General features: G+C 28.0%; 2 protein-coding genes across 2 annotated transcripts; one reads left to right on the forward strand and one right to left on the reverse strand.

Annotated features, from left to right (window-relative positions):
• The first annotated feature begins 3,092 nt into the window (after positions 1-3,092).
• Positions 3,093-15,162, forward strand: LOC132918364 (DNA topoisomerase 2). The gene is given in 25 exon segments (XM_060979558.1): positions 3,093-3,368; positions 4,136-4,300; positions 4,377-4,557; positions 4,914-5,157; positions 5,219-5,431; positions 5,505-5,678; positions 5,753-5,992; positions 6,098-6,391; positions 6,455-6,586; positions 6,709-7,029; positions 7,092-7,322; positions 7,405-7,652; positions 7,721-7,952; positions 8,018-8,217; positions 8,287-8,422; positions 8,485-8,642; positions 9,308-9,449; positions 9,533-9,784; positions 10,567-10,659; positions 10,661-10,804; positions 10,864-11,053; positions 11,139-11,247; positions 12,370-12,701; positions 12,770-12,892; positions 14,214-15,162. Coding segments are annotated over 24 exon segments (4,596 nt in total). The 5' UTR covers positions 3,093-3,368; positions 4,136-4,176; the 3' UTR covers positions 14,297-15,162.
• LOC132918366 (c-Myc-binding protein-like) lies at positions 13,535-14,138 on the reverse strand. Its single transcript, XM_060979560.1, has one exon. It carries the CDS (start codon positions 14,065-14,067, stop codon positions 13,711-13,713), a length of 357 nt encoding a protein of 118 aa, XP_060835543.1. The 5' UTR covers positions 14,068-14,138; the 3' UTR covers positions 13,535-13,710.
• Positions 15,163-15,221: the final 59 nt, after the last annotated feature.

Here is a 15,221-nt window from a genome sequence, read left to right on the forward strand (position 1 = left end):
TGAAAGCGAACCATTTTTAAGGGGTTGTATTTAGGCAATATTCCATATACTTCGTGAGTTATGTGTAACTGTGTGTATTGTGACTGATCATTAGTGTGCGTGAGTTCCCCGAACACTTTATGTAAATGTAATTAATGATGAACTACGGTTAAGATTCTTGGAAATCAGTAACGTACGCGCAGTCAAAAGTCACTAAATTTTGTGATAAAAAATGTTTTTACATGAAAATCCCAAAAAGAGAAAGAAAAATTCACCCAGTACCAAAAGTTCAATTTTAATTTTAAAAACATATTTGAATTCCTTATTCTCTTTTCTAGGTTATGTAGGAAATGGATTTTCAATTGTTTGTATTGTTTAATTAGTATAGTAACAAATTAATATAAAATATATAATTTTTTTTTTCAAAATTCAGCTTACTTTAGTGTTACTAAAAAGAAAAAAAAATTAAAATCCATTTCCTACATAACCTAGAAAAGAGAATAAGGAATTCAAATATGTTTCAAAATTAATATCGGACTTTTGCTTATGGTAAATGTAAATTTGTTTTCCGCTTATTTGTCTAAATGCACGAAAAACGACTAAAAACGACCCGCTTTCAACAGCCTTAATAATTTTAAACAGTACATTTGAAATTTAGTAATTTACATTTATAAAACCCAACATTTATATTTTTAATACAATAACAGAGATTATCACCCACTATAAATTATAGTAACAAATGCAATAGAAAAATATTACTTTGATACTATATAGGTAAGTATAGAATGTATGTTATAAGGAGTAATATTTAGGCAACTCATATTACATATACATTTGGACTGTGTCAATAATAATTGTACATTAATGCGTGTAATACTATTATACATTATCGCTTATACTCTTACTTACAATTCATCGCGGAAATTTTAATACATTTTTGTTTACATAATTATAAAAACTACTAAAAATGGTAGTAAATTAAACATACTTCCTGAAGTTTGATTTAAAAAGAATGATTTAATTTATATTTCTAGAAAACTATATCACTTAATTTTATACAATTTATATTAATTCATAACATATTGCATATTAGTATATTAATATAGTATTTTAGCGAGTTTATCTTTTTTTTTTATTATGGTTCGATTCTCCTTTTTTTAGTATAACTCAAAAATGAATAAACGTAGATACTTGAAATTTTCACAAAATATTTATGTTAACATTTACAACATATGAAATAATTTTCTATAAATTATAGTGGTAACCAAAATGTTTTTTTGTTAACTATGAATAATATTTCCGTTGACTCCAAAAACCGCACACTTTTGGTAGGTTAAAAGTTAAAACCACACACTTAATAGGTTAAAACCGCACAATTTTAAAAATTGTCGTATCTAAAAAATGTTAGGGTAAAAAATGTCATTTGGGCGAAAACCAAAAGATTTTGGGCAAAAACATGTACAGCCACCAGTACACTTGACACTTGCCCACCTTTTTTATCTTTTGATTTCTTTAAAAGGAAACTGGACATTTTATTGTATTTTAAATGTTAACAATAATAATCGTTTATATTTTATTTAAATAATTTTTCAATTGTTAAACCATTTTAATTAAATTTAACATAGTGCATATTTTTTCCTTTAAAACATTTTACTTTTTATGAATTTCAAAAATTCACCTCCTCTAAATAGCGAACAAAATTTTGGTGACCGAGAATGTTCGTTATTCAAAGGTTTTACTGTAATAAGATTTGGCTGATAAGTATTTTTAATTACTGTTTAAAGAAATTATAATTTTTATTACATATTTATTTTTGTTAATAATATTTAGGTAGGTACTATAGAGAATGGGCCATAACGTATACACTATAGGACTCGATATTTATTAAATATTATTTAAGAGGTAATAAGAAATAAAATAAATATGTGATTTTAAAGAATTTAAGAATAATTTTAATTTTTCAACTAAAATACATTTTATTAAACTATTTTAATAAGTTTATAAGTTTTCCCACGTAATATGATTGTTGAAGGTTTGATTAGTTACGTTGCGTAACAACACATACAATTTAATATAATGTAAAAATCTATTTTATGATAATCAAGACATTTAACTGCAGTAATCTCGACAACACCGAACCTAATTTTTTAGAAAACTAAATTCAATAAAATTGTATTTACTTAACTATAGTGAAAAAATGTAAAACATGTATACCTAGCTGCTTAAGACCAACTAATTTTTAAAAATTAATAAGAGCCCCTATTATAGTATAATAGACAATAGTTGGTAGATATAACTATAAGCATAGGAGGACCGCGTTCGATAGAATGACAATATGTAACCCTACATAATATATACATATAGACATATAGTATTTACTTATATGTAGTTATCTACTATAGTTACTAAATAATATATTTTACTACTAATTTTAAATATTATAATGTCTGCTGCGTTCACACACATATTTGATTTATGTCATGTTTGCTGAGAGCTGAGATCTTTATTATAATAAATATTTTTAGGATGATACCTACGACCTACCTATCTATAGTGTACAGGATACAAGAATATACAAAAATAAAATACTAGCTATAAGTACAACACCGGTACAAATGAACTATATTTTTTTCACCTATACAATTACATTTTTTTGTTAATTAAGATGTAAGTTGAGTAAATTCTGAGTTAGAGATTTCATGAATTGAAAAATTTTGCCATAATAACAAACGGATCTAGACGCCTCAGATTGATATTGGGACCCTTGAGTATAATATCAATATGTCGGTGTATCTAAACTACTCATCAGAACAGTCAGACCTGGTATAAATTCTCATTAGAATGGTTGTCAGGGTATCGATGACGCGAGACTAATTTGTCGGCATATCGAGTGATATAGTAGTGTATAGGGTATTTAAGTATTTTATAAAAAAAAAAAAATAAATTCAATTGTCTGACGTTCAGACTGGACCGGTGTACGAGATTCCCGCCAAAAGCGTTGGGCACAACAAGTGAACGCCGGAAACGCACGCACGCGCATCCGTGTGGCGGCCGACAGTCAATGGTGCGCATGCGCGTCCGGCAAGCCGTGTAATAGGCTACGCGAAATCCCGGCGATCGGTTTTCGTCGGCCATCTTTCGAAAACCGTTTTTTCCCCTTTTTTCGGTTTATTTTTTTTTAATTCTTTATTCCATTACAATGCCCGTCTCGTAACGAAGCGCGGCCCGCCGCCACTGTGCATTTACCCGCTTCTTTTACCGGTGATCCGTTCGCTCGTCTACGATACTTGCGCTCGCAGTTTTTGTGACACGGACTACTATCCGCTGTGGAAGTCAGTCTCAGCACAGAAGAATATTTGCATCGGTCCACCGTTTTGGAGGGAGGAGAGGTAAAAAACTTAAAAGAATAAAACCGACATCCCGTCCGCCGGGTAACGCGTAGGTACTCTGCTGAATATCGCGATTCGCGTTTTTCGCGTATAATTCTCAATCGTTTTTTATTCTATCCGTTCTCTATTGTTTTGTGGTGTTTGTGGATTGCCCGTCTACGCTCTACAGACTTAATCAACCATAGCCACTGGTCTAGTATCATCAGACCATAATTACTCAGACCACTGGAACGATACGCCGATAGGTAAATGTGAATAAACAATTTTAATTACAACAGTAATGATAATTGCGATAACCATCACACACTTGCATAGTTAATCACGCGTCGGTGGCATCTCGTTGACGACGGACTGTCATTTAGACCGTTATTATAGCGTCTCGGTTTGGCGCACCGCCGATCCGAATCCGCGACGCACATTCTCATCGCCGTCGTCTTATCCGTTTTTTAAACGATTCATGTCCGCGTCTTCATTAATACGTCTGTCAGTCGTGTATGTACATTTTCATAGATTTTTCCGATTTTTCTCATCAGTCGTTCTTTACCTCATACTTTTAAATCGAGGCTTTTTTTTTAGGTGTTAAATAATATTAGGTAGGTATTAAAGTTTTATAAATCATCATCGGTGAAAGCATGTATTTACATTTCAACAGGATTGCATTCACTGATAATATAGAAAACATCTGAGTCCTTATGTCCATTTACCTATTAGTTTATGATTTTTTTACAAAGTATAAGTACCTTATTTATTACATCTTATTTCCTTAGAATATTCAAATTCGTTTAAAAACAACTTCACTGTCGCCAGTATGGCGTCTGTAGAAAATGGAACGCCTCCTGCGGCTTCCAAGTCAAAGAAGACCGCAGTTGAAGAAATCTATCAGAAGAAATCACAACTTGAACATATATTACTTAGACCCGATACATATATTGGTAAGAAATTTTAATTTCAATTTTTTTATATTATGTTACTTAATTTTAAATTAACCAAATGTTTTTTGTTGTTTAGGGTCTGTTGAACCTGTTACAGAGTCTATGTGGGTCTATGATAGTGAAGAAGATTCTATGGTTCAAAGGGAAATTACATATGTACCTGGTCTTTACAAAATTTTTGATGAAATTTTGGTGAATGCTGCTGATAATAAACAAAGAGATCCCACTATGGATACGATTAAAGTTGATATTAACAAGTAAGTGAACTCTCACTTATAATTATTTTGTAATGTCATATTATTAGTAAATATTATATTATAGATGAAAAATATATGTAACTAATTACATTATATTTAGTTCAGTGGTGTAACCATGGTGGGGGGGAGCAGTTGGCTATGCCCCCCCCCCCCATCGGCTGTATATAAAAAAAACTTCATATAAAAATGAACTGTTATTGTTTATTATGTTTTTTTAGTATTTTGAATAGATAAATCTAATAATATGTAATAGATATTTGAAATGTTGATTAGTGTTATTCAGTAATTACTAATTAGTATAAATATAAATAATTTCTTATTAAATTTAATATTAACATTGAATCAATTTTTTTCAGAGATGAAAATATCATATCAGTTTGGAACAATGGTAAAGGTATTCCTGTTGTTGAACACAAGGATGAAAAAATGTATGTCCCCACAATGATTTTTGGACATCTATTAACTAGTTCTAATTATAATGACGAGGAAGCGAAAGTTACTGGAGGTAGAAATGGATTTGGTGCTAAGCTCTGTAATATATTCAGTAACAAATTTACTGTTGAGACAGCTAGCCGAGAATATCGCAAAGCATTTAAACAAGTAATATTTTTATTTTTACATTTTAAGTAAGTTAATATTAATTTTATTTTACAAAATTAAGACTTGGGCAGATAATATGGCTAAATCTTCAGATCCATCCATAAAAGAAGTGAAAACAAATGATTATACAAAAGTGTCTTTTAGTCCAGATTTAGCAAAATTCCGTATGACATGTCTCGATAAAGATATTGTTGACCTAATGTCTCGACGTGCTTATGATGTTGCAGCATCATCTCGTGGTGTAAAAGTATATTTAAATGGCAAGCTTCTTCCTGTGAGTATTTTTTATTTTATTTTTTAGTATTCAATTTATCGTTATTACTAAATTCCTTAATTATTGTTGTCAGGTTAAAACCTTTCAAGATTACGTAAATTTGTATATCAAAGGAAAAGAAGATGAAATAGGAAATCCTTTAAAACTAGTTTATGAAAATGCTGGACAACGTTGGGAAGTTGCAGTTACTATGTCAGATACTGGTTTTAAACAAGTGTCATTTGTCAATAGTATTGCTACAACCAAAGTAAATTCTAAAAAGTTCAAATATAATATTTATATATATTTAAATTGTATTCATAATGTATAATTATTTTATAGGGTGGTAGACATGTAGATTATATTACTGATATGATTGTTAAACAACTAGTGGACATAGTAAAAAAACGTAATAAAGGTGGTATGGATTTAAAGAATCATCAAGTTAAAAATCATTTGTGGGTATTTGTCAATTGTCTTATTGTTAATCCTACATTTGATTCTCAAACCAAAGAGCATATGACTTTGCAAGTGAAGAATTTTGGTTCAAAATGCACATTAAGTGAAAAGTTTGTTACTGGTGTAAGTTTCTTTGTTAAATATTGAATTTTAAGTGTTATTTTAAATGAAAGATTTTTATATTTGATACCTGATATAAGAATTAAAATTATTCATTTCATATTTTAGGTATCCAAATGTGGCATTGTTGAAGCAGTATTGAGTTGGGCCAAATTTAAAGCTCAAACTCAGTTACAGAAACAAAGTGGTAAAAAACAAAGTAAACTCAAAGGAGTGCCTAAACTTGAAGATGCTAATGATGCTGGCACTAGAAATTCAATAGACTGTACATTAATATTAACAGAGGGAGATTCAGCTAAATCATTAGCAGTTTCTGGTTTAGGTGTCGTTGGTCGTGATAAATATGGAGTTTTCCCACTTAGAGGTAAATTGTTAAACGTCCGTGAAGCATCTCATAAACAAGTAAGTTTTAACCTTTAACTTACATTTTATTGCCATTTACTAAATATCTAAAAAATTATTTAGATTATGGACAATGCAGAAATAAGCAACATTGTTAAAATTGTTGGATTACAATACAAAAAAAAATATGAAACAATGGAAGATTTAAAGTCGTTGAGATATGGAAGATTAATGATAATGACTGATCAAGATCAGGTGAAAATCATTTGATTTTTTATAAGACATTAATAGTAATATAGCAATATTACCAATTATTAATTGTATCAGTAATAAATTAGTGCGTAATAAAATAATTACTAACAATTTTGATTTTTTAGGACGGGTCTCATATTAAAGGATTGATAATTAACTTTATTCATCATAATTGGCCATCATTATTAAAATTACCATTTTTAGAAGAGTTTATTACACCTATTGTAAAAGCCACTAAAGGCAAAGAAGAAGTATCATTTTATTCATTACCTGAATTTGAAGAGTGGAAAGATGCTACAAGAAACTGGAATAAATACAAGATTAAGTACTACAAAGGTTTGGGTACCTCAACATCAAAAGAGGCTAAAGAATATTTTCAAAATATGAAACGGCATAGAATATTGTTTAAATACGAGGATCCTACTGATGGCGAACATATTGAAATGGTAATAGTTAATAATAAATTTAAATATTGTCTATAGTTTTTTATCACAAAAATTATTTTTAGGCATTTAGTAAAAAAATGGTTGATTCACGTAAAGAATGGTTAACCAATTGGATGGTTGAAAGTAAAAGACGCAAAGAAGCAGGGTTATCTGAAGAATATTTATACGAAAAGAACACCAGGGCTGTTACTTATAAAGATTTTATAAATAAAGAATTAGTTTTATTCAGCAACATGGATAATGAACGATCTATAGCATCAGTTGTTGATGGACTAAAACCTGGATCTAGAAAAGTAATAAATAGTTTTTTAAATTATTAAATTAATAATACATAATTTCTCAATAGTAATAGATTTAATTTTTGAATTTTTATAGGTCTTGTTTACTTGTATTAAAAGAAATGATAAACGTGAAATAAAAGTTGCTCAATTAGCTGGTTCTGTAGCTGAGCATTCCGCATATCATCATGGTGAAGTATCTTTGATGTCAACAATTGTAAATTTAGCGCAAAATTATGTTGGAAGTAACAACATAAATCTGTTACAACCCATTGGTCAGTTTGGTACTAGACTTCAAGGTGGCAAAGATGCAGCTAGTCCTAGATATATTTTCACAATGCTCAGGTAATTTTTTTCTTCTGATTATTGTAAATATTTGAAGGTATTAAAAATATATATATATAACATTTTAGTCCCTTGGCTCGACTGATCTTTCATCCTCATGATGATCCATTGTTACATTATCTTCGAGATGACAACCAAAAAATAGAACCTGTGTGGTACATGCCAATTATTCCTATGGTTTTGGTTAATGGTGCAGAAGGTATTGGAACAGGATGGATGACCAAAATACCCAATCATAATCCAAGAGAAGTTATTGATAACCTTAAACGAATGTTAAGGGGCGAAGATCCATTACCAATGGTAATTTAAAACTAAATATAATTATTTTATTTTATTTTGAAGACATTAAATTTAATTTACTGCAGAAACCTTGGTACAAAAACTTTGCTGGCCATATTGAAAAACTTTCTGAGCAAAAATTTATCAGTAGCGGTGAAGTGGGTATAATTGGACATAATAAAGTAGAAATTACAGAACTTCCTGTTGGAGTTTGGACTCAAAATTATAAGGAGAGTGTGTTGGAACCTATGCTAACTGATACTGAAAAATCTCCAGCTGTTATAACGTGAGTATAAAAATTGTTTGACATATGTTTAATTGATTTCATAATTGTTTTATTATTTTGTACTAAAAGTGATTATAAAGAATACAATACCGATACTACAATCAAATTTGTTGTAACCATGAATCCAGAAAAACTTCAAAAAGCAGAAAATGAGGGTATTCACAAGTTTTTCAAGTTACATGCATCAATTGGTTTAACTTCTATGGTAAAATTTTAAAATATCTATGACAATAATTTTTAATTAATATTCAATATTTTGAATTTCAGTGTGCATTTGATAAAGATTGTGTCTTAAAAAAATATGAAGCTACTCAGCAAATATTACGTGAATTTTATGCTGTTCGATTAGATTTTTATGGTAAACGTAAATCTTATTTGGAGGGTATGTTGGGTGCTGAAGCTGCTAAATTAACAAACCAAGCTAGGTAAGTAAAATCACAAAATATTTTATTGAAATTGTATTTTCCATAGCTAATAAGTAATATGTTACATTTACCAAATCTAAACTTTTAACTTTGACCTTAAACGGTTTTTCTTGTGTTTTGTTATGATTAAATTCTTGGTAGAAGTTGTTTTAGAGCAATTTCAATAATTAGTAATTTTTGCACAAAAATATTTCTTTCTGGGTTGTAGAATCTACTTAAACACCATGTTTTTGACAAAATTAGCTCAACATAACCATATTTATAAAAATTAATTACTTGGTATAAAATATCCTTAAAATTAAAAATGTATATTGTTTCTACTCAGAACCAATTTTATATGTAATTACTTATAAATTAATTCAATTTTAGCATATTAATTTTACAGTGTCTACTCACTCAATCACACTTGACACCTATTATACAACAGAATGAGTTTCCTGATTATTTTTTTTAATTTTCCACATTCGCTAAAATTTCAAATTATATTTTAATGGGTTTAATGATTTTTTTATAAATCCAATTCAGTGCAATTTTGATTTGATTTTTGCTTTGAAATAAGATAACAAGACCAAACTTTTGAATACCTATACTTAATTGTCTACTTCTTATTAGTTCATTTTTGTAAGTACTTGATATGTATTTTAGATTTTATAATTTTTTTTAAGATTTATTGTTGAAAAATGTGATGGAGATTTACGAATTGAGAATCGTAAGAAATCAGAAATGGTTAAAGAATTGGTAAGGCGAGGTTATAACAGTGACCCTGTCAAGGCTTGGAAATTAATTCAAGATAGAGAATCAGTATTGGTAATTTATTTATTTTATTTGTAGTAAAAAAATGATAAAATCATATATTATGTATTTTTATTCTTGTTTTTACTTCTCTGCAGTTAGATGAAGCTCAAAGACTTGCAGAAGAAACAGAAGAAGATGAATCAGCTCCATCAACTAGTGCCGCATCTAAAGATGATGACAATTTAGACTATGATTATTTGCTTGGCATGTCCTTCTGGCATTTAACATTGGAGAAAAAGAATGAACTATTAAGAAAGAAAGATGAAAAATGTACGGAATTAGATATTTTAAAGAAAAAGTCGCCTGCTGATTTATGGACTGAAGATTTAGATGCATTATTGTCAAAAGTATGTACAAATTATATGCATAAGATTATTAAGTTTATGTGTTGCACTTTAAAATCTTAACAAACTAATAAACTATTCAAACACATTTGTCACACTCACTATATTATTGTTTTTTAAATAATTACATTTTTCAATAGCAAAATAGGTTTAAAACAATTAAATTGAATATTATTAAAATGCTATGTTAACACGTTGACTGCCACATGGCCGCTGGCGGTCATCTGTAATTCTCAAATTTTATGCATTTGTGACCGCCGGCGCCCATAGTTCATCATTACTACCACGCCATATGACTGCCGGCGACCATAAATGCATTTGGTTTTATATTATTAACTTTTCTATGGCGCTACAATAATGCAGTTCGTCCCAGTTATAACGACTTAATAGCGTGTCTTAAATAACTTTAATATTATATTGTTTAATCCTATGTATAAAAACTCATTGTTGCCTAATTGGTGTTAGTTTGATTTTTCAACTTTTATAATGAACAATTAACATTAATTAATAAAAAAGAATAAGTTAAAATCAAGTCCTGTAAAATATGAAACTGGCTGGATAACTGGTTATAGTAATAACTCATCAACTGACAACATACCATTAAAAATAAAACCTAAAATATCTTGTCTTTGTTTGATAATTATTATCAATTATAATTGAACTCATCAGCATTTTAAATTATGTTTATATAATTTGTGTTTTTAAATAAATTGGTTCAACAAATTATAATTCTATCTTGTATTAGTCCCAAGACTTATTATAATAAATATATTCTTATATTTTAGTTGGATGAAGTTGAAGAAAAAGAAAGACTTGATGAATTAGGTGAAGAATCTGGAAAATCAAAAGCTGCTAAAGGTGGTAAATTAGCACTTGGTAAAAAAAAAAACACTTATGGCTGCTGATTCCTTGCCATCACCTGCTGCAAGACGTGTCATTCCTAAAATCGATGCTGAAATGTTAAAAAAAGAAGAAAAATTATTAGCCGCTAAAGAAAATAAAGGAAAACGTGCTGAGAAAAAGGTATTGATTTTACTTTCCTTTTTTTTTTTTAGTCAATAAATCACAATGTATGTTATTAGAAAAAAGGCGAAGGTGAAGAAGGAGGTGAAGACGAAGTAAAAGAAAAGAAAGCTCCTAAAAAGAAAGCAGATGGTTTGAAACAGACCAAATTGAAGTTTAGTAGTAAGATTTTTGACGACGATGATGATGCTGGCCACTTGTCTGATTCTCCTCCGCCACCTCCTAGAACTGTTTTAAAACGACAATCTGGTATTTAAATATAATAATATTATATCCTATTTATTTTTATAATTTATTAATTATTGTAATGTTTGTTTTTTTTTCATTTATCTAGCTGCCAACATATCATTTAAACTTGATAGTGGTGATGATGAAGACGATCCTGGAGATAAATCTGACCAAAGTTTTAAAACTTCACCAATACGTGATGCATTTTCTGATGGGTAAGTTATTATTTTAAATAACTATATTAAATTTAAAATCAGATTATTATGTGGACCAATTGACTTGATGATTTTAATTTTGTTCCTCATATTATACCTAAAAATGTTGATTATGCCCAACAATCATTACTTCTTTTTTTATTAACTTATAACAAATAATATAGTAGTATTTGGATTCATTTTTTGTGGCAAACTTTAATCAACTAATAAACTATTTAACTCATCTTATATTTTTTATGTGTATATATATATATATTTATTATAGGTGTTTTTTTTTTCTACTAATGTTGATAAACAATTTAATAGAAGGTCCCTTGCAAGTAGTTAGTATTCTAAAACTGGAAAATTTAAAAAATACTAATTTAAATCTATTGTTTATTTACACAATGAATCTATTCAGTAAAGTAAATAATAATAAATTATATAAAAATATATATACACCAAAGGTTGTGATTGTGAACGGGTATTAAAATGCACGGGTAAAAAATATATTAAAGCCCATGTATATTGTAATTTAGAATTCAAATATACTTAAAATATAAATATTTATAATATAATTTTCATATCGATTTGTCTCAACTAATTTAAACATCATTGAAATGTACACTTTTTTTTTTTTTTTAACTCGATTACAAAATCAAATAACAATAAAATATAATTATTATTATTATATTTACTTTTAATTATTTAAATATATGAGTATTCAAGCTCATGGGTATTTTATTACACGAGCTTTAACCCGTCATAGGTAAAAACACGAATACCAGTGTAGTTCATTACACATGTAATTGCGACCTCTAATATAAACTATTAAAATATTAAAATTTTAATAAATGCAGTTTTTGGCAAAAATTAAATCAATCTTCTTTATTCTAATAGTATATTAAATTACTTTGAAAGAAATATCCATAACCATATCATTAAATACTATACTCAATAGTGTAGGCTCCTGGCTCATAGACTGTCTCACTTAGAATCAATTTTCGTATGCAGTAATGATTAAAATATATGCTCTATACCTACTGTTTAAGTATACAGTTTACCAACTTTTTCTCTTGTTTTTAACCTTCAATTATACATTCGGTATTTCAAACTAATAATTTTTATTTATTTTATCTTTAGGGCTTCATCAGATGATGAGTTTGTACCGACAAAGAAAAAAGAATCTCCTAAGAAAACTGCCAAAAAAGCGCCTGCTAAAAAGAATAATGGTACAGCTAACACCAAAGGAGCAACCGATGATGGATCTTTAGCCAAAAAACCTCCTGCAAAAAGAGCCCCAGCTAAAAAAGCACCAGCTAAAAAGAATACTGTGACCAATGTTAGTGATGATGATGGTGATTCACCTGTACCAAAACCTGTTAGGAAACCAAGAGCAGCTGCTTCTAAACCAAAACGTAAATACAACAGCTCTTCAGATTCAGATGATGTATTCAAATCTCCATCTACTAGTAGTAAGTTGTTAATACTCTAATTTTTTTCAAACTATTGAAATGTCTTATGTTCTTCCTATTTTATTTAGGTAAACCTCAAAAATCTTTCGACGATCTATTTGGAGAAAACACAAAGAAGCATGCTTTGTCCGATGACGACGATAGTTTTAAAATGTCTGAATCATCAGATGACGATTTTATTCCAAAATCAGGTATTCATTTTAGTGATTAAAATTATATTTTCTCTTTTAACATAAATATATTTTTGGGATGGATAAAATTTTTTTTTCTGATCTTAACCGATTTCACATAAGGCTATTCATTGTAATCAGTTACTATATTGACTAAATACCCATCAGCTTAAGCAGCAATGTAAAGATAATAATAGTAATATAATTACTAATTAGATATTTGAGGCCAAGAATTTATACGGCTTATAATTTATACCCAAAAACATATCTATTCTTAATTTAAAAAAGAAAGACAGTGATGGTGACTAATTATTGTCAGTCAAAAATCAGGTTACACTCGATTGTTCTCCCAACCGAGTCAACCAATTTGTATGTTTACTTTATAGTTTAGCTATACTTCTATGCATTAATAGGGTACCGACTATGTTTTCTTAACTTGAACAGAGTGTAGTAGCATACTACTTCTACTATTGTTTTAAAATTGTATTGAAACATTAGATTTTGCCTAACCTAGTAACTAACTTGTCTTATTCTTTTATATATTACTGAAAGAAAAATTTTAATTTTAAAATGTTAATCATATTATTAAACAGTCCATCCATATTATAATAGATGTTGATTTTGTTTGTTTTATAAACCATTGTGTTTGTTTAAGTCGTTTTCTATTAAATTATTTATCCATGGTATAAAATTAAACAATTATTAGATTTATAAAGTGAATTTCTCTGATAAAAATATTAATTATTCGTTTTATAAATTATTGAAGTATTTTAGTTTTATATTTTATTCTATTATATTATTACAGATAATCCGCCAAAAAATGCATGTTAGTTATTTCATTATTCTGTTCCCATGTTAATCTCATCAGTTTCTTCTATCTTGGATTTGCTCAGTTCTTCCCCATAGTTTTCTAACTCTTTAATTGTCTTTGCTAGTTTCATATTTTCTTCTTCCATTTCTTGAATTTGACTGACCATACTTTCATAGTTAGCCTTCAATATTTTCAGTTCTTCTCTTTCCTTAACAGTTTCAGTCATATGAGTACGAATATAATCCAACGGATCTGTTGGTCTTATTTCCAAACTATAAAGATCTGCTAATACATTGGTCAAAGCATCAACAACTCCAAAATCATTTAAATATTTTCTGAAATCTTCACGTTTGTTGTTAACTAAATGATTCCCTTGGTTGGTCATTTTTGAAAAATGTGTAACATTAAATACTTGTCCAAATGTGAAATATTTTTGTTTATTAAATATTACTGTAACCAAGCATTTTTATTTATTGTGTATATTATCTATTTTAATTTAATTTATATAACTAATAAACATTTGTTTTTTAGGAACTAAAAAGAAGACTTCGAGTAGAAAACCTCCTGCAAAGAAGGTTAAAGCAAAATCGCCTTTTGATTCAAATTCCGAATAAAACCATTAATGTACTTAGATTATGCATGTTTAATTATGAATTCTCGTTATAACGTAATTTTACTCTTTTCTGTTGTTTACTTGAAGAACTTACTTAATTTATGTCTCTTGATAGAAGATAAATTTAAGTACCTAATTTATGTTTAGTTTAAACTATTGTTAAGGAATTTTAAGGAGCACTTGAAAATTTTCAGAAAAATGTACAATTATTTTTTTTTTTTTGTATAATTATAAATTGTATTTTTATTTTAATTTTATTTTTTTATATTTATTTCTGTAAAATTTTATCCTCTCACTTCTGAATAGTGTAGAAAATACTAATTTAAACGAGTTTTATTTTATTTTTATTCATTTTAATATCTTCAACAGACATTACTTGTACTTTGTAGTATTTAATTATTTGTTAGGTGTGATTGATGTGTACATTTATAATTAACATAACGTTGTATTATTATAGAATAATAATGAACAATACATTTTTTTTATACGTTTATTTATACTTAAATAAAGTATTTACACATTTGTATAAATGGTTTATAAATATTTAATACTATAATATATTATTACGTCTTAGAAATTCTGAAATTTTAAAGTATCAGTTTTTCTAGAATTTATAACAAATCAAATATCGATGCATATTACATGTTAGGAATGTTTGGTGTTATTTTTTTTTTATTATTATTAATATTACTGAATTTTAGTTTGATAACACAAATGACATAAATAAATAATTTCAAACATAATGTTTTTAGACAATTATTGATTGTACAACTCGTGGACAGAAATAGTAGTGTTTTATGTAAATCGAGGTAATAAACGGCTTATTTATTCCAATGATTGAAATAAATTACTGTTATACTTGTGTGATTAGTAATAATTATTGAAATATTACCTATTTTTATATTATACATTATTTTGATATTAAA

This window comes from Rhopalosiphum padi, chromosome 1 (assembly GCF_020882245.1).
Source record: "Rhopalosiphum padi isolate XX-2018 chromosome 1, ASM2088224v1, whole genome shotgun sequence".
NCBI classification, from domain to species: Eukaryota; Metazoa; Arthropoda; class Insecta; order Hemiptera; family Aphididae; genus Rhopalosiphum; species Rhopalosiphum padi.

Coding starts and splice junctions, on each gene's coding strand:
- LOC132918366 (XM_060979560.1), bottom strand. CDS start 14,067: ATGACCAACCAAGGGAATCATTTAGTTAACAACAAACGTGAAGATTTC.